The 19,083-nt window shown below is 41.7% G+C and overlaps 1 protein-coding gene across 9 annotated transcripts in view; it reads left to right on the forward strand.

Annotated features, from left to right (window-relative positions):
• Positions 1 to 19,083, forward strand: part of BBX (BBX high mobility group box domain containing) — a 118,343-nt gene that overhangs the window by 93,222 nt on the left and 6,038 nt on the right. For all 9 annotated transcript variants that reach the window (XM_081859666.1, XM_081859663.1, XM_081859665.1 and 6 more), the window contains 7 exons: positions 3,763 to 3,822; positions 6,410 to 6,490; positions 8,845 to 9,763; positions 10,466 to 10,604; positions 14,216 to 14,364; positions 17,447 to 17,563; positions 18,122 to 18,314. In XM_081859666.1, coding sequence (XP_081715792.1) covers positions 3,763 to 3,822; positions 6,410 to 6,490; positions 8,845 to 9,763; positions 10,466 to 10,604; positions 14,216 to 14,364; positions 17,447 to 17,563; positions 18,122 to 18,314 — 1,658 coding nt within the window. The remainder of the gene's footprint in view (positions 1 to 3,762; positions 3,823 to 6,409; positions 6,491 to 8,844; positions 9,764 to 10,465; positions 10,605 to 14,215; positions 14,365 to 17,446; positions 17,564 to 18,121; positions 18,315 to 19,083) is intronic.

A 19,083-nucleotide genomic window follows, 5' to 3' on the forward strand; every position in this document is an offset into this window, starting at 1 on the left:
TCTGCACACTTCTCCAGCTACTTTCTTTGAGCGCCACAACAAGCAAAGGCGTGTGGTTTGTTGCTCCCAGTATGGCCAGGAATGGTGAAGGAGTGATCCTATAACTTTTGAGCACCCTGCACTGGTGCACTCCTCCATGTTGCATCACTGTTAAACATTAAGTATGGTTGACTGTGATGTGCAAATCAGTGCCAGGGCTCCCCTGCCATTGCTCTCTCAGGTGTTGCTTTCCCTTGCTCAGATGTCCTCCTCTTTCCCCCATTTTTTGGGGAGGAACATCAGTGAGTGCATGAAAGATAAAGCGTCTTCAGCAGTCTGTTGGTTCTCTCCTGCAAGCTCACCTTTCTTTGCTCTCCTCTGCATTAATCTTACAAGGCCTATGTTGCTTTATAACACATTGCTGTGCTGTAAGGTACCAGCTGCCTTGAACAAGTTTTAGAAGTTGGTGCAGCAACGGCTGCTCTTTGCAGACACCCATAGGATTAATTTTTTTTTAAAGTTTATACTTTTCATGTATATACATTTCACTGATTTCACAATCATTTTGACATTTTAAAACTTGACTTCCTTCCCCCTCTTTCTGCGGTTCCTTAAATTTATTTTTAATACCTTCTGCATATTCAAATTAACTTAACTTACTCATTTATTTATCTTCTTTATATATATACTCTTACGTAGCTGCAGGTTATTACAATGATCATGCCAGTGTTTTTATCTGTTTACAATTTATCTGTAAATATTCAACAAACCTCAAAGGTTTAAAATTAAGACGATAGCTAGAAAACTTTCTGTTTGTCTCATTATCTAATTGAGAAGTACACTTAACTCACCTCTTGAAAATGTGGCGTTACAAATTGCACTCTCAAAATTGCTTTATAGCCTAAAACAAAGTTCTCATAGCTCACTGTATTATTATTTGAATTTGAATTTATATACCGCCCTAAAGCTGGAGGTCTCAGGGTGGTTCACAGAATCACTGTAGTGATTCTCCCTAGAAAAAAGTTCTTTTTGAGCCTCCTCAAGATTTTTTCATTTATGTAAAGGATGTCTCAATTGCCCAGCATTAAAAAAGAAAATCATGGTGATTACAAAAAAAAACCCCAAAATAAATACAAAGTTAAAACGATAAAATTACATCGAATCCATCTGCAAAACTATCAGGAACAATATCCAACAATGTTGCTCAGAAAAGTGCTGGTTGAATAAGCAATATCCTGAGGAGGCACCTAAAAGAAAAAATTAACAGAATGAAGATAAGGAGTCCAGCTGCTGGTCTATAATTGTGTCTGAAGACGGGCAGAGTAAGAGGGAAGATGCCAGCTGGGGCAGCCATCTTGCTCTTCTACTGAAGTCGCCATGCTGGCAGAAAATAATTGTTCTCTGCTATCATTGCCACAGGATAGGCTCGATAATGAGCTTTTACATATGTTTGGTCAGACTTAGAGTGAGTTTTCTACCACTTGCATTCTAGCTGTCTTCCTTTCTTTTCCATTGTCCTTTGGTCTCCAGTATACCAAGGAGCTGACTATACTTTGCAGGAAGGGAGAGCACTTTGAGAGGATTCCTGTCTATCATCATCATCATCATCATCATCATATTTATCTATTAATTTATTAATATTTTAATATTTTAATATTTATAATTATATTTATACCCCACCCATCTGGCTGGGTTTCCCTGCCACTCTGGGTGGCTCCCAACAGAATAATAAAAACATGATAAAACATCACACATTAAAAACTTCGCTAAACAGGGCTGCCTTCAGATGTCTTCTAAAAGTTAGGTAGTTGTTAATTTCCTTGATGGGAAGGCATTCCACAGGGCGGGCGTCACTACCGAGAAAGCCCTTTGCCTGGTTCCCTGTAACCTCACTTCTCGCAGTGAGGGAACCTCCAGAAGGCCCTCAGAGCTGGACCTCAGTGTCAATAATAATAGGACAAGCTTTCTTTCAAGGAAGCTTGTCTAATGGATCAAAAAAGTCCCTATAAGCTTTCAATGAAGCCCTGGAAACACATAGTGAAAACCTCTAGCCTAGAGCAGGGTTTCCCAAACTGGTCTATGGGCTTCATCCAGGTGGCACATGGTGTGTCTGTGGATTTGTGGTTGAAAATTGGCACATCCATCACATTAAATGCTCATATTTATTTTTAATTGTATTTCCAGCAGCTCCTCCAACTTATCCCATTGTATTCTATTTCGTTGCAACCCAAACTTTATGGAATTCTAACTGAAAAACAACAAAATACAACACACAAGAAAAGAAACAAATATGCTATCAAAAAAATAATGCAGCATCTAGCACAGTGCATTACAATTGCTATAACAGACAAACCCCCCCCCCCAACCAGACAGAGGGTCTACCAAGACCCTCAGCAATTTTCAACCGGGCCATGGCAAAAATGTTTAGGAACCCTGGCCTCGAGTATTCACCATTTTAAAGCACACATATCTTAATCTGTGAGAGAATGTAGAACAGCAAGTCTTTCTACACTGAGTTTTCATAGAAGTCTGAAAGCATGAAAAGCTAGGAAACAATCAGCTGTGTATTAGTTGCTGAAAATTAGAGGGTTATCATATATTTTACAATATAAGCTCTTGTAATGTTGACTTTAGAGGCCATTCTCTGCTATAAAGCAGTCCAGAGCCATATGGAAATGTAAGAGAATCCTTTTTGTGCCAAATGAATTATCTTTGGAGGTAGAACTACACTCATTTCCCTCAGATTAGAGTGTTTGGAGAGAGCTCTGAGGACACTTCATTGATAGAAAATATCTTGAACTTGTTCAGCAGAGCTATTCCCCCGAGTCAGCCCAAGCAGTACTTTGCAGAGTGACTCACATCTTTCTTTGCGAGAGAAGAGGCTGTGGTTTTCATCCTGAACATGGCAGGGTACTCGCTTTTAGATTATTCAAGAGAGGAGCGCACAAAATCCTTATTTCAGCTACAGGAACCCATGTGTCTTTTATTAGCGCAAAGCTATCATTCCCTCTGGACATCTTTGGCACGTTTTGTATGCCAAAATTACCCTTTCCCCCTTCCTTTTACACCCCCCCCCAACTTTCAAATTTCCCACTGAGAAAAGTATTGCTGTACTTTGCACGCGGAAAGCAATCTGTTGCAGTAAAAATTGTACAGTGGCTGTAAACATGCAAAAAATCCAGCAGCACAACAGTCTTATGTTGCCCTGGGACCCAGAATGCCTGAGGATTCTTGGCAGTCGTCCCAGACAGCGTTTTTGTTCAGCCTGGGTGTTCTTCATATGTTTCCTTTCTCTTTATCCCTTTCACCGTAGGAGAGAATAATGTTAAGTCTTTGTGAAAGGAATGATACCATCAAGTGCATGTGTCATTCATAATGGACAACCTTTAGCCCAGGAATAAAAGTCCCCTGTCAGTCATGCATACTCCATTATACAGTATGACACTCTTCACTGTCATTTCCATATGTTTATCACCCCTTTGCTTACCCAGTGGCTGTGTTGTTTTCCAGTGAAAACAAATGATGTGGCTAATAGGAAAGGTGTCCTTTCTTCTCACGCTCAACCATGAGACCAGTTAAAATAGCAGAATGATGTTCAGAGATGCCTTTGTATCCTGTGGAATCTCAGAATCCACATCAACAACGCTACAGCTTATTGTGTTGATATTGACAAACTAAAATGTCACAAAGGGCAGCTGTCTGCTTGCCTGTCTGCCTCACCCATCGTTGAAAGAGACTTTCTCTGCATTTTGTTTTAAAAAAATCATATCCCTTTCTTCACAGTTGGCGAGTCCTGAACCTATAAAGCACTGTAGGAAGTCAGCACTCTTCCAGTTTGCTGAGGTAAGGCACCTTTTTATGCGTGTAAAAAGAAAAGAAAAGGTATATTTTTATTAATAATATTTTGAATTTAATACGGACTGCAGAATGTTGACACCAGAAGTATCTTTTAGCAAAAGGTGTTGGAAGAAGGAGCTGTGTAGATAAGCATGGGATTTCTGCAAAGATCTATTTCTTATAGCTTTTATGTTTTCATATACAAATGAAATTACAGGTGCAATTCAAAAAGAATTAAATGTGCTTGAGATGTGCTTTCCCATATGACAGATAAAGCTAGGTTTCCACATTTTCACAGCTTGTCAGTCTCATATTTTCTGTAATGTTTGAAAGGGGATAGCTGTACAGAAACTGCCACCTGAGCATTTCCTGCTTCATGCTACACTTACATCTCCCCTTGAATGGGACAGAAAAGATTTGATTGACATTTTGTTGTAATTCAGGGAGCTGGTTTTTCTGCAACATGCAAAGTGGCTCTGTGGCCCATAGGTTCCAGCAAAACTTACAATTTTCTGTAGCTTGTCATTCAGTTTCCTAGAAACCAGACAGGGAAGATAGCATTGCTACTCTGAAGAGCCTACATTAATGTGGCAGGCAGTCTGGAAAGTTTGTTTCCCATGTTGAAGTTGACTACAGTATTTATTCACCTTATACTAAATGAACCATTAAAGAGCCAACTACCTGTTTGGTTATAAAGATGGGTCTGGGAGCCTTGGAAGCTGAGAAGTGAATGGGGGTGTTTAACATTTTCCCACCTGCTACTTTCCCCAACACCTAGGCCAGTTTTTGCTAGCCTGGTGCTTGCCAGGTGTCTTGGACTACAACTCACCCCAGGGCTTTCTTGGGTGGGCATTGTTGCCCAACAGAGCACCAGACTGGTCAAGGTTGAACTAAACCATCCAGAGGTGTGTTTGCTATTTCAATTAGGCAAAATTGACACAGCAGAAAAACAGCAAGCAAAGGAAAACTATGCCGTCTTCACCACTATTACCCCTTTTAAATTACTACACATACAAACTTTGTACTGGAGAAGCAGTGGTCAGGGTTCTTTGACTGATGCTTACTGCCAAATTAGTGCTCAAATTTTGTTGACTCTTTTGGTCTGCCTTCAGGCATTATATATAGGAGGAATGTGAGACTTCTATGTTTTATAAACCTTCATAAATAATTCTCTGATTTCCTGTAGAACAAAAACTCTTTGGAGTGGTTGCATATATTGTAGCATACAGAAATGTGTTTACGCAGATGTGAGTACAGGTAGCTAGGAACCTTGACCAAATCATTTCAGAGACACATGTATTTGTATGGCACATGTGCTGCATTTGTGTAACTTAATATCCAGATACAATGCTTGTATTCTCGTGACATATCCAGAGTGACGGAACATGCATGGAGGGGAGAATCTACATGCATTCAGTTGAATGTTTGCATGGCGTTCACGTATTTAGATAGGTGGCAGTGCTTGCTCTCATGATCCTATATGTGTTCATTCAGACTAGATTAGTTGCAAAAGCATGACTCCAGGTAACCAATGTGTTGCACAAGGGTATATATTCTTGCACAGCAAAACAGTTATTACTTTTTGCCAAGATACCTAGCTCCTTGTTACAAAATCACATTTGTAAATTAGATCATTTCGCCACCAGCCTTTCAAGTAAAATGGGAGGATCCAAACTACCATACAAAGGTAAAGATGGCCTGATTTACAACTGTGTAAACTGATACAGCTCTAGTGAGTTGAACATAGACGGTCAGTGAAGATATATCTGTTTACACTAAAGGAAACACTTGTCCTGTAGTTTTACAGTCTCCTTAGTGATGGCCTAATTCAGTAATGTTTACCGCAGGAACTGAATAATAATAATATAATAATAATTTATTATTTGTACCCCGCCCATCTGGCTGGGTTTCCCCAGCCACTCTGGGCGGCTTCCATAAAAACCAGAAATACACTAAAATATCACAGATTAAAAACTTCCCTGAACAGGGCTGCCTTAAGATGTCTTCTGAATGTCAGGTAGTTATTTATCGCTTTGACATCTGATGGGAGGGCGTTCCACAGGGCGGGTGCCACTACCGAGAAGGCCCTCTGCCTGGTTCCCTGTAGCTTTGCTTCTCGTAATGAGGGAACCGCCAGAAGGCCCTCGGCGCTGGACCTCAGCGTCCGGGCAGAACGATGGGGGTGGAGACGCTCCTTCAGGTATACTGGGCCGAGGCCGTTTAGGGCTTTAAAGGTCAACACCAGCACTTTGAATTGTGCTCGGAAACGTACTGGGAGCCAATGTAGGTCTTTCAAGACCGGTGTTATGTGGTCTCGGCGGCTGCCCCCAGTCACCAGTCTAGCTGCCGCATTCTGGATTAGTTGTAGTTTCCGAGTCACCATACTTGAAAGCATTACTCGATTACTTTCTAGTATTAACATAATATTTCTTTATATAATTCTTCTCTGTTTGCATCCCCAGCTCTTCCAAGTGTGATTGTGGAATTTGAAATTTCCTTTGACGTTTTGCATTGCGCTTGGAGGCACAACTTTTATCAGTGACATTGTGATATTATCTTCCCCCACCCCTTGCTTTCTTTGTTTCTACTTTAGATTTCATCAAGTACATCCCATTCAGGTCCTCCTGAATTAACAAAGCAGTGTGGGACATCGGCATTGTTTCAGTTGGCAGAGGTAGTATTAAAATCCTGTGGCTTAATTACTACTGAATGATGCTGGTTGCCAAGGTCTGGGAAGCGGAGCAGTAGTACAGTCATAATTAGCATTGTTGTTTATAGAACCGTAAATTACCACGTTGGTGCCAAGGAACAAGATTTACCTTGTCTAACCATTAGGCATGCAGTCTCCGTAGAGCCAAGGTGGCAAGTTAAGAACTGCTAGCTTCAAGGTGCAGTAGTGCACTGGGTAGTAGGCAACAGCCAATATGTGAATAATCCTCTTAATTCTTCTGTTCTTGGTTTTAAAGAATGCTTTATATCTTCCGTGGAAAAGTTCACAAAATGAAAATTGCATGGTGAGAGAGTTGTGCTACTTCTCCCAGTGATGCAACATGTATTGTCCAGTAGAGGAGCCCATAACTCTAAGCAACCACAACCTGCATGTATCAAGTTAGTAGTCTCTATAAAAGCCAGTTCCCACCATTCCATCATTCCCTAGAGAGACCAAGAAAGAGAACTAAAATATTAGGATATTTTGAAGAATAGGCTTTATTTTCAATGAGTGGGATCACTGTGCCCTGAGTAGGTCCATACAGTGTAAAATCCTCTCTATATGTTTTAACCATATTCCAATCACAAATTCTGCTTCTATTTAAATAATGATAAATGAATACATATAGAGGTGGCTGTTTTCTCTTCTTTGGTTAGACAAGGCAAATCTAAATTACACTTGGGTTTTATATTGACCTGAAAGCAGCTGAAAGCAAAGGCACTCTTTGTAAAATCCTCTTACATGTACAGTCTTTTTTCACTTGATCACGATGAGCGTGGCTTACATAGCACCACTGCTTTCAAATTCAGAGGATGACACCATCAGGTTAAAAACTAACAAACGACAGTGCCACTTTTCTCAAGTATTTCTTTTAACATCTTTAAGAAGATATTTACCACAGTTTAATATGAACTTAAGAGTGCTCCAGCCCACTACAGTCGGTGGGTTAAGCACATTTAACTTTGTACAGGGACACCTTATTTTAAAGTGCTTCGCTTTATTGTGCTTCACAGATATTGCTCCTTACGAGAATGCAGGTACAGCTGCAGGCAGTCCCGCTCTCCATCACCACTGCCCCTCTTCTGGCCATGGGAGTGGAACTGCAGTTTTTCCCCTGCAGCCTCGGGTGGCTGGCTTAATAGACAATAGGATAGTTTAACATTACTTTTATATGCCACTAGGAGCAGCAGGTGATCAGAACTTGCTGATCAGAAGGTCGGCAGTTCGAATCCCTGCGACTGGGTGAACTCCCGTTGTTTGGTCCCAGCTCCTGCCAATCTACAAGTAGATAAATAGGTACCGCTCCAGCGGGAAGGTAATTGGCGTTTCTGTGTGTAGCTCTGGTTCGCCAGAAGCGGCTTAGTCATGCTGGCCACATGACCCAGAAGCTGTCTACGGACAAACGCCAGCTCCCTCGGCCAATAAAGCGAGATGAGTGCCGCAACCCCAGAGTCGGTCACGACTGGACCTAATGGACCTTTACCTTTAGGAAAACCAAAACATTTAGTTCCTGACTCATTCAGCCCTCTCAGGCTCTATTTATGAGGATCCAAGATCAAGGACTTCCCAGGTCCCTCTTGAACTCTAGTGAGGGGATTTTCCTCTTAACCTCTTCTGTTTCTGAGTTGGAGGAAGGGAAACCATCCAGAGAAGAGCCTCTCATCCCCACATAAAACACATAAGAAACCTACTCATTCCCTTCTTTCCAGGGGATGTCCCTCCACCTGCAGGTCCAAAAGCAAATTTCAGGATTCCTGGGTCTCCTCCTGATCCCAAGGCCACTGCAAATCAGGCAGAGGCTTCAACTAACATTGGGCTAAGAGGTGCCAGTTCAAGGAGGCCCGGGTATGATGCCAGGAGCCTGCTGGTGGGAGGCAGTCTGCATCTGTTCACAGAGGAGTGTAAATGCTAATTATAGGACCCACGAATGCTGGACAATGTTTATTTATTTAATAAGTTTATACACCACATTTTCTTCCAAAGAACTTATGGTGGTGCTTCCCTCCCCATTTTATCCTCACAGCAATCCTGTGAAGTAGGTTAGGCTGAGAGGCAGTGACTGGTCCAAGGTCACCCATTGAATTTTATGGCTGAGTGGGTATTCAAACCCTGGTCTTCCATAGAGCTCAGTAATTGTGAGGGTTATCACATTGTGCTATTAGGATGTGCTCCCCGTTGTCTGGTAATCCTCCTGCAAGTATATAGGCTGTGAAATGTTGAACTGCCAAGAACAAGGGTGGTTTTTCTAGAACAAGTCACAAAGCTCTTACCCAGCTTTGCACTAGAAACGTGAAATTAATGTTTTACCCTTGTTTTAGATGTGCCTTGCCTCAGAGGAAGTAAAAGTGAGGGAACCCGGGAAGGGAAAGCTAGAAGCATCCAGAATTATCAAAGCTTTGGAAGCACCAGAGGAGTTCAAAGTTGAAGAACCAGAGAGGGTGAAAGTAAAAATCGAAAAATCTCATAAGGTGAAGGGCCAAGAGCATGAGAAGACAAAGATTGGAACGTCTGAGGAGGTGACAAGATGCAGTCACATTGCAGATCCTTCTTTGGACAGCATGATGTTAGTTGGACCTGACAGCACAATTGCAAAGGATTCTGTATGCCATTCCCAAGAACTGACAATGGCTGACATCAGCACCTTAGGATTAAGCAAGCCGGAAAAGCTAAAGAAGAAAAAGAAGAAGAAAAATAAGCCGGACCAGCAAGCACTTGAAAAATGTACCCCTAAGAAGGCTTGCAAAAAGAGGCAGTCTTCTGAATCAGACATTGAAAGCGTCATTTATACTATTGAAGCGGTTGCAAAAGGGGACTGGGGGGCAGAGAGACTCACAGAAGTGCCCCGTAAGAAAGCCCGCCCTTCCTCAACGGCGAAGGGGAACATCTTGGAAACAAAGTTACCAAAGAAAAAAGTGAAGTCAAAAGAGAAAAGAGCTCTAAAGGAAAAATGTGTAGAGACCACCAAAGAATCAAAGCCTCCTGATTTTTTTGACGTTACCGACAACAAGGAACTGCCAAGCGAGGTACCCGAGATCATCAAATCGGAACCGCTCACCCCAACAGAAGAGATGATGCCACAAAGCTTACCAGAGCAGGTCAAAACCGAGGACAGTGACTGTAACAAAAAGACAGAGACATGTGGCTCGAGGAAATCTGAAAGAGCTTGTAAGGGTGCTCTGTACAAAACTCTGGTGTCAGAAGGGATGCTGACATCCCTGCGTGCCAACGTTGACAGAGGTACGTGGCTTTTAACCTGCCTATGTTTGGCATGTCTGATACAGGCAGTGACTGCTGCTGTGTTATCATCTTTATCTGGAGTTTCTTCCAACAGCACAAGAAAGAACAGTGGCAAAAGCCTAGAGCGAGGGTAGGGAACCTCAGGCCCAGAGGCCAAATGCAGCCCTGCTGCCAAGCTCTCAGGCCACACCCCCTCAGTAGCCATGCTCCAAACCATCCCCGAGGGCCTTTGCATGGCTGAAACTGTGATAATGCCTCTTGCTTGCCAGGATGGGGTGTGTGTTTGTGTATGGTGGCTGCAGAAACCCGATGTTTACATAGCTGGAATGTAGCCTACTGTACAAAATAGGTGTCACGTCCATCGCCTTGGGCGCTTTTGTTGAAAATAGGAATTGATTTTAAAATCATTTTTAAAAGTGATGGATTAATTTGGTTGCTTAAATCTGATGTTTTCCTTGACAGACTCAGCCTTAACAAGGTAAAGGTACTTTGAGATTCAGGATAATTAATTTAATCACACCACTTTCACAAATATATGAGGAGCTGCTTGGGAGTTGCAACGTTCAATAATAATTTTCAGTTGCATGAGTTTTGCAGGTCCCAGTGTAGGTGCCCATCTGCCTGCCTGTCTGCCCAGCTTCCTTCTGTCTTTATGTCCCGTGATTCCATAACAGGCTCTATGTTTCCTAATGTCTTTCCTAGGGAAACGAAGCTCAGGAAAAGGTGGCAGCTCTGATCATGAAGGATGCTGGAATGAAGAAAGCTGGGCATTTTCCCCTGGTGGGGCAAGTGGGAACAAAAAGCTTAAAAAACCTAAGCCAAAGGAAGAAATAGTTGTGGGGTAAGTGCTATAGTGTGCAAGTGTGCCGTTTTGAGTATGCAAACTTTTTCAAGCTTGTTTTAAAGCAAGTAGAAATTGCCTCATTTTCATAGGTTGACTGTGCTTTATGTCACTTTAGTAAAAGATAGTCTTCTAACAAAAGGAATGCAACATTAAATCACCTATTCAAAGTTATTTTCCACTTTTCCCTATGGTTCTTGTTCACTATCAGTCTTGTGCTGGTATTTAGCCTTAGACAGAGTTTACCAGCTATTTGGGGCTGCATTCCCTAGCAGTCGAAAGCCACAGTCCCAGCACATGAGGGATCCCCTACCAACCTCATTCCGTTGGCTGTGTCTCAGTTAGAAGGCTTGAACTCTCCAGAGTTGAATCACCTATTCAAACCCATTTTTATTTCCATGTTAGCCTTAAGCCATACTAGAAATACAGCACATAGACGATTGATATATGTAAAATGATTAACAGTATCTGTACAGATGCGTACAGTAGACTAGAAGTAGGTCAACCAAAATTGTCATTACAGCAATCGTGACAGCAGTTCACAAATGGGGGGACTCAACAAAAGCACCAATAGTGAATAAGCTCTCATTCTTTGTTGACATCTGCTTTTAAAGAGTCAATCCTTTGTAGAAGTGATGAACTCTAGTCAAATCCAGATACTCCAAAATTGGATCTGATTTTATTCATTCTGTGTAAGGATGCAGATACCCTGCTCAAAAAACCACAAAAAAACCACACACACACACATTGGAAGGCTACATGTACACGACTGCATACCATGGATAAACATTTACCTAGTAAAGCATACACACTTGGGTGAGGAATCCCTACAGATTTAGAGTGTGTGTGTGTGGATGTGTTTTCAGGTTGCTGGTATAGTCTTTACTCCTGCATGCTGGTGTAGCCAAATACATGTTTTCACCCACAAATTGCAGTTGTTGAATTGGAGCCAATTCACCATTTCTTTTGAGCCACTTTCCCATTTGAGACTTAGTCTAAAGCCATTGTTTGAATGATTCATTGCTACAGGGAAAACCAATAATACATTATGCTTAACTGATCTGATAAAACAGAGGTGTTCATCTTTATAACTTCTTAATGGAGCAGACTACTAGCTATACTCCATTGCGAGGCTGGGAGTTTTCATTTCTCAAACAAACAAGGAAGATTAACTTACTGGCAAGCAATATTTCCATTCCTATAATGCACCACTGGGTAAGGGATTTTTGATTCTGCCTCACCGTAAAGTACTTGGATTGCTAGCATTAATTATCTTCTTTCTGTTGTTGAGAGGTAGGGAGAGATAATCTGTCTTCACAAGTTGATTTTTTTTTCTATATGAAGAATCACACCCTATTTCTTTTTGCTAAAAAAAACCAGTCAACCCTTTTCTAATTTTCCCTGTATCATATTTTTTTATTTGCTAGGAATAATACCCAGATTCTTTGTCCCACAGTAAGCTGCAAAAATATTCAATAACCTTTCTAATTCTATTGAATTCCATTAAATTAATGATGCATTGTCTGCACTCAATAAATACTGTAATGACATTTTTTCAAACATTGTGAACCTAAAATTTCTCACCCCCTGTATATGAATTCAGATTGTCTTGTGGCACCCAATCTGTTTTTAAACAACCTTGTGGAACTTCTTATTCCATTGTAAAGCTGTTAGATAATGTCTCTCCTAAACCAGACCTTATGGTGAAATATCTGTGTTGTTTAAAAATGTATACAGCCGTACCTCGAAAGTCGAACGGAATCCATTCCAGAAGCCTGTTTGACTTGTAAAATGTTCAGAAACCAAGGCGCGGCTTCCGATTGGCTGCAGGAAGCTCCTACAGCCAATTGGAAGCCGCAGAACCAGCATCAGATGTTGGGGTTCCAAAGAAAGTTCAGAAACCAAGGCGCGGCTTCCGATTGGCTGCAGGAAGCTCCTACAGCCAATTGGAAGCCGCAGAACCAGCATCAGATGTTGGGGTTCCAAAGAAAGTTCTCAAACCGGAACACTCACTTCTGGGGTTGCAGCGTTCAGGAGCCAAAACGTTCGCATCACAAGGCGTTTGACTTCCGAGCTACAACTGTATTATTCTTTATCTAGCTCCTGTCAATTTTCCCCACAATTGCCTTCAACTCCCTTTAAATCAAAAGTCGTGTAAAGCTGCTCATTCTTTCTGTACCTTTAGTAGCCCAATCCTGTGCATGATTACTTGGAAGCAAGAGTGCTGTCCTTTACATACCTACTGAGAAGTAAGACCCATTGAGTTCAGTGGGACTTATTCCAGGAGAATGGGTGAAGAATTGTAGCCCAACAGTTTAATCTATAATCCCAGTCAGGCAGCAATGGGATGGGATAGAGCAGCATAGCAACATCCACAGCCTTGCTGCTTAACACCAGGGTGGTAGATAGACAAAATGCTGTTCTGCATCTGAAGGCAGCCCTATTTAGGGAAGTTTTTAATGTTTAATGCTGTATTACGTTTTTAATATTTGGTTAGGAGCTGCCCAGAGTGGCTGGGGAAACCCAGCCAGATGGGCGGGGTATGTATGTATGTATGTATGTATGTATAAATAAATAAATAAATATTATTATTATTTGCCTGGAATCACATGACAGCAGCTGGGGCCAGCTCAGGATCCGTTCCATGCCTCATTCTATTCAAATCCCACCAGCAGTACTTCTGCCCACTCATGATTTTGTTGGGTGGAATGGGGAGCTCAGTGCTGGAGGAGTGACACTGGCATGGCTGTTTTGGGCTGTGCAGAGGGAAGCCTCCGCCCAATCCACACACACAAAACCCATGAGGGATCAGGGTTTTGGATGGCAACCTAAGTCCCATTGCTGGTATATGACTTCCTCCCAGGTACTCCTCCCATCTTTTTTCACACCGTATAGTGATTTTTAAAAAATTGTTTAAAACTCAATCCCCCTAAATACAGCGGGATACATACTTCCAAGTCAGTATGTATAGGATTGTTCTGCACTATATTGTAAAACAAAGTAATGATCCATGCAAGAACAGCATCATAAAAGCTTTACTGCTCTTTACTGTTGTACAATTTTACTGAATAAAAGTGACTTACTGGTTTATGCTGTTATTACAGGCTTCACAGCAAATGATTAAGTAATTGTCCATTTTAATAGTATTATTTTAATATATAGTAATATGATTTTTCATTTTCCCAAAGCTTACCTGGCAGTTTTTCTTAATAATATTGTTCCTTTATGACCATATCTGTGTTTCAGTTTGTCTCACAGCTGATTGCAATTTATTAACAAAATGCAGTAAATTCTGTGTTCTAAAAATAAAATAATAATCTATGAATATTTGAGGAAATCCCAGTAAATCAAAGCAAAATTCCAAATGAAACCACCTTTTACCTGGAAGTAAGTGCCATTGACTCGGTGGGACTTACTTCTGAAAAGATTGAGGTATTAGCCCTAGCGTGGCAGACTCTTGAAATTGTAGGCACAATTGCATGTTGAAAGCTGTTTGGTTTTTTAAAAAAATATTTCCACATGGTCTGACCTGTGGCTCCATCTTGTTGATTTGGTCTTGTTGATCAAAAAAAGAGTAACAACAACATTTTCCCCCGCCTTCCATTTTCTAGCTTAGCAAAGCTGGAGGAAGAATTTGAGAAAAAATTCAACAGCCTCCCTCAATACAGTCCTGTCACATTTGACCGGAAAAGTGCATCTGTTCCAAGAAAAAAGAAGAAGCTTGGTAGCTGCTCAACAGACCAACAGAAATCTAACAAAGGTGAGAGGCTTCTGGATAATCCATTCCCAGTTATTAGCAGCCACCCTGCTAGGCCAGAAGCTCTTATAGTCTCACTTCACTTAATGTATGCATGTTTGAGCAAAGATACATATTTTATTTGATCATGTCAGAATTTTCACACATTCTGCTCATTGCTTTTCCATTGATGCCTGGTTTTCTATGTGAGAAGAGGACAGGCAAGTTATACCTCAGGAAAGAAGGCCTACTGTTTTATTTAAAAATACTTCAGTTTTGCCTGCTTACTATTTTAACTGCATAAACCTCTAAGAATAGTTTGCTTTAAAAAAAATTATTTTCTTTTACAGCTTTTCAAAACTTCTTTCTTTTCTGTTCTAGGTTGAGAAAATAGTAAGATTAGCCTTGGGCATATTTGGTAGTCTTGAACAAGCTTTTTAATCTCTCATCTTGAGACCTTGTTTGTGAAATATAAACAGAAACATGCCCTATTGCACATGGATGATAAAAGTATAACTTGTTTGTGCATTTGAAATGGAAATACTTTATTTAGAGAGAGGGAGAGAGAGATTGGCCACAATCTTCCAATGACTGAATACCACCGAAATCAGTGAAACTACAGTTTGCTTCCATGCTAAGTTGTGCTCTTATTGATTTTCTGCCAATCAGCTAGAAATGGCGCCTAATATTCCATTATATTAACCATAGGCTTCTATAATACAGTGGTGCCCCGCAAGACGAATGCCTCGCAAGACGGAAAACTCGCTAGACGAAAGAGTTTTCCGTTTTGGAGGTGCTTCGCAAAACGAATTTCCTATGAGCTTGCTTCACAAGACGAAAATGTCTTGTGAGTTCCTGTGGGTTTTTTCCCCTTCCCCCCCCTTTTTTCTAAGCCGCTAAGCCACTTATCTGTTTATCTGCTAAGCCGATAAGCCGCTAATAGCGCTAATCCGCTAAGCCGTGAATGGGCTTGCTTCGCAAGACGAAAAAACTGCTAGACGAAGAGACTGGCGGAATGGATTCTTTTCGTCTTGCGAGGCACCACTGTATTTACTCAGAAATAACTTTGATTCAGCAAAGGTCTCCTATATATTTCATTAAAGGTTTCCTCTTGTGGGGAAGAAACCTGTAATTAAACACCACCACCCTGGTGGGGTCAGGATTAATTAACAGTTATTGTAGTCACACAGACAAATCAACGCAGTGGATGTAGCCTACCTTGATTTCAGCAAGGCATTTGACAAGGTGCCCCATGATATTCTTGTAAAGAAGCTGGTAAAATGCGGACTTGACTATGCTACCACTCAGTGGATTTGTAACTGGCTGACTGACCGAACCCAAAGGGTGCTCATCAATGGTTCCTCTTCATCCTGGAGAAGAGTGACTAGTGGGGTGCCACAGGGTTCTGTCTTGGGCCCGGTCTTATTCAACATCTTTATCAACGACTTGGATGATGGACTCAAGGGCATCCTGATCAAATTTGCAGATGACACCAAACTGGGAGGGGTGGCTAACACCCCAGAGGACAGGATCACACTTCAAAACGACCTTGACAGATTAGAGAACTGGGCCAAAACAAACAAGATGAATTTTAACAGGGAGAAATGTAAAGTATTGCACTTGGGCAAAAAAAATGAGAGGCACAAATACAAGATGGGTGACACCTGGCTTGAGAGCAGTACATGTGAAAAGGATCTAGGAGTCTTGGTTGACCACAAACTTGACATGAGCCAACAGTGTGACGCGGCAGCTAAAAAAGCCAATGCAATTCTGGGCTGCATCGATAGGAGTATAGCATCTAGATCAAGGGAAGTAATAGTGCCACTGTATTCTGCTCTGGTCAGACCTCACCTGGAGTACTGTGTCCAGTTCTGGGCACCACAGTTCAAGAAGGACACTGACAAACTGGAACGTGTCCAGAGGAGGGCAACCAAAATGGTCAAAGGCCTGGAAACGATGCCTTATGAGGAACGGCTAAGGGAGCTGGGCATGTTTAGCCTGGAGAAGAGGAGGTTAAGGGGTGATATGATAGCCATGTTCAAATATATAAAAGGATGTCACATAGAGGAGGGAGAAAGGTTGTTTTCTGCTGCTCCAGAGAAGCGGACACAGAGCAATGGTTCCAAACTACAAGAAAAAAGATTCCACCTAAACATTAGGAAGAACTTCCTGACAGTAAGAGCTGTTCGACAGTGGAATTTGCTGCCAAGGAGTGTGGTGGAGTCTCCTTCTTTGGAGGTCTTTAAGCAGAGGCTTGACAACCATATGTCAGGAGTGCTCTGATGGTGTTTTCTGCTTGGCAGGGGGTTGGACTCGATGGCCCTTGTGGTCTCTTCCAACTCTATGATTCTATGAACATGTGTACCCTTATTTTTAGAAGTAGTTATCCCCCTCATTTCAGTGTTGAAAGAATAGTACTTTTCCTGTTCATTGTAGATAGACTGCCTCTGCACTTGTGTTTGAAATGAGGGGGGGAATCACCGTAACAGTGGTGAAAAAAAGATTGGTAGACAGTATTCAAAATACTAGGATGCAACAGGCTGGCAACAATCTCAACAACAACAAAAAAGTGAATGTAGAAAAGATAGCAATTTCAGACCAAATGGAGGCATTCTGAATTTCTTGATTCTCTTTCACTTGATTTCAGTGGCACTTAGCCACCACTAACTGTTTGGCGGATTGTGCTTGTTAATCAACAAAAAGTCACTTGCAGAACAACAATAATACATTAAAGGGAATAGTTGCCTTGTTTCAATGGAAGAAGTTTACAGGCAGAAACTTCTGACCGCCTATACTGCAAGCCTAAATAGAAGCCCACCTCTGACATGGTGTGTGCTCCTACACTTACCTTTGACTCCTGGCAAATGGTTAGTGCTGTGGGTGGTCGGTTGCAGAAGTGCCAATCCCCAGTTGGACATGGGAAAAAGGAACCAGGCTGCCCTTTGCTCTCTGCACTATCAGCCTATGTTGTGATCAGCACAGTCACATTTAACAACAGGGGTTGTCTGTAAGATTGAAGTGGCAGAAAGGGAAGCTACTGTAGCAGCAATCATGCAATGGTCAGTACAGGAAAATCAGAATTCTGTGTCTCTCCTAAATACTGCAGAGTCTGCGACAATGCAAGAACCTTTGGTTGGCAGCCAGAAGAGAAAAGCAAGGAAAACCAAGATCACACACCTGGTTCGAACTGCAGACGGCCGAGTCTCACCAGCAGAAGTTCTGGGTAAGAATGTGACTGATTTATTTTTTTCTAGGTAGTTTTCAAAATTCAAAATATTTGTTCTTTTGTTTTTGTTTCTTAAAAATAAACATGATTTGTGGGCTGGGTGGGCAGGAAATGGAGTTTTGGGTTGAGGACAAACAAGTCCTAAGTTCTCCTCTGGGAGATGTATTTCTGCCTCTACAGGGTACAGCTATTGTCAGAAGAGAAGGAAGAAGAATTCAGTGCCTTCTTTGCTTGTAGGCATCCTCTAGTTGGCATTTATTTATTTCATAAAACTTATATACCACTTGATTGTAAAAAGCCTCAAAGCAGTTTGTACTCCTGACAAAGACTAATATGGGTCTGTTACAGAGAAAATATTTTCAATTTTTGAGCATCAGTTTGTAGTCTGGCCTCTTTCCTGCTCCCACCTTGTGCCCCAAACAGTACCTGTTCAGAGAAGGAAGAAGCACTGAATATGGCCGGACATTTTGAGCAGGGAGGGCGGAATGTATGTCTCCAATCCTTACAGCTTTAGGAGTCCCTTCAGCTGTTGTTTACATTTTGCTTTCACTATAGAAGAGAAACCAAAGGAGCAACTGCAGAGTAGTCTTCTGAAAGCATCGAGTATAGGGATGGACTGCAGCGAGGAATCCTTGCAAAACAGTGAATTGGAGGAAGGTCATAGTGTTACACCAGACATGCCATCTGTCTCTGCATTCTTTAGCCTAGCTGCTCTAGCAGAGGTAGCAGCGATGGAAAATGTGCACAGGTCAGTATGTGCTTTCTTCACCCCTTTGGCTTGTAACAACTCTTCATTGTAGCATCTGTACTTCTATTTGAAATAAAGCACTCAGATCAAGCAGCACTTGAACTGTCTGCTGTGATCTACTTAAGAGCACCCTATTCGGTACATGTTACTTGCATACATTGTTGTGTCCAATGCAGCATTCATGCAAGATGTGCTCACACAAGCAGAATTCCCTGCCCTTCCTCTCCGCTGCAGCCCTGTGACTCCTAAAAAGCTATCCTAAGGGCCAAGGAATCCTCAGGACAGGCCTGGCAGTTGGGACAGGGGGTGTTTAGCGAATAGGAAGGCTGTGCTCATTCCTGCTGCTGCCACCTGAGGCAGTATGCTTTTGGAAACTGCAAAAAGGAAGAGTGCAGCTGTGCTCAGGTGATGCTTGCAGGCTTAATTGATTGCTTTTACTTATATGCCACTTTTCCACAACAAGCTGTGCCCAAAACGGCTTGGAGCAAACATTAGAAACATTGAAATAGAGAACATCAGGAATACAAATATACAAAATACAATGTCAGTAACTTTACAAAACAATACCAATCAACAATCTAGCAAACACAGAATAAACAGAATGTTACAAAAAAAAGAGAGAAAGCCACCCAGATCTGGGCTTAAATACATAAATACAAAGCAAAAAACAAAAGTTAACTGACAATAGAGTTTCTGGTACTGGTCTTGTTGCACTCCAAGGAGCCTGGCTTAAATACATTTCAAAAAGGAGTGGTAGCTGACATACAGC

This window comes from Podarcis erhardii (genome assembly GCF_964252035.2).
Source record: "Podarcis erhardii genome assembly, chromosome: 4".
Classification (NCBI taxonomy): Eukaryota; Metazoa; Chordata; class Lepidosauria; order Squamata; family Lacertidae; genus Podarcis; species Podarcis erhardii.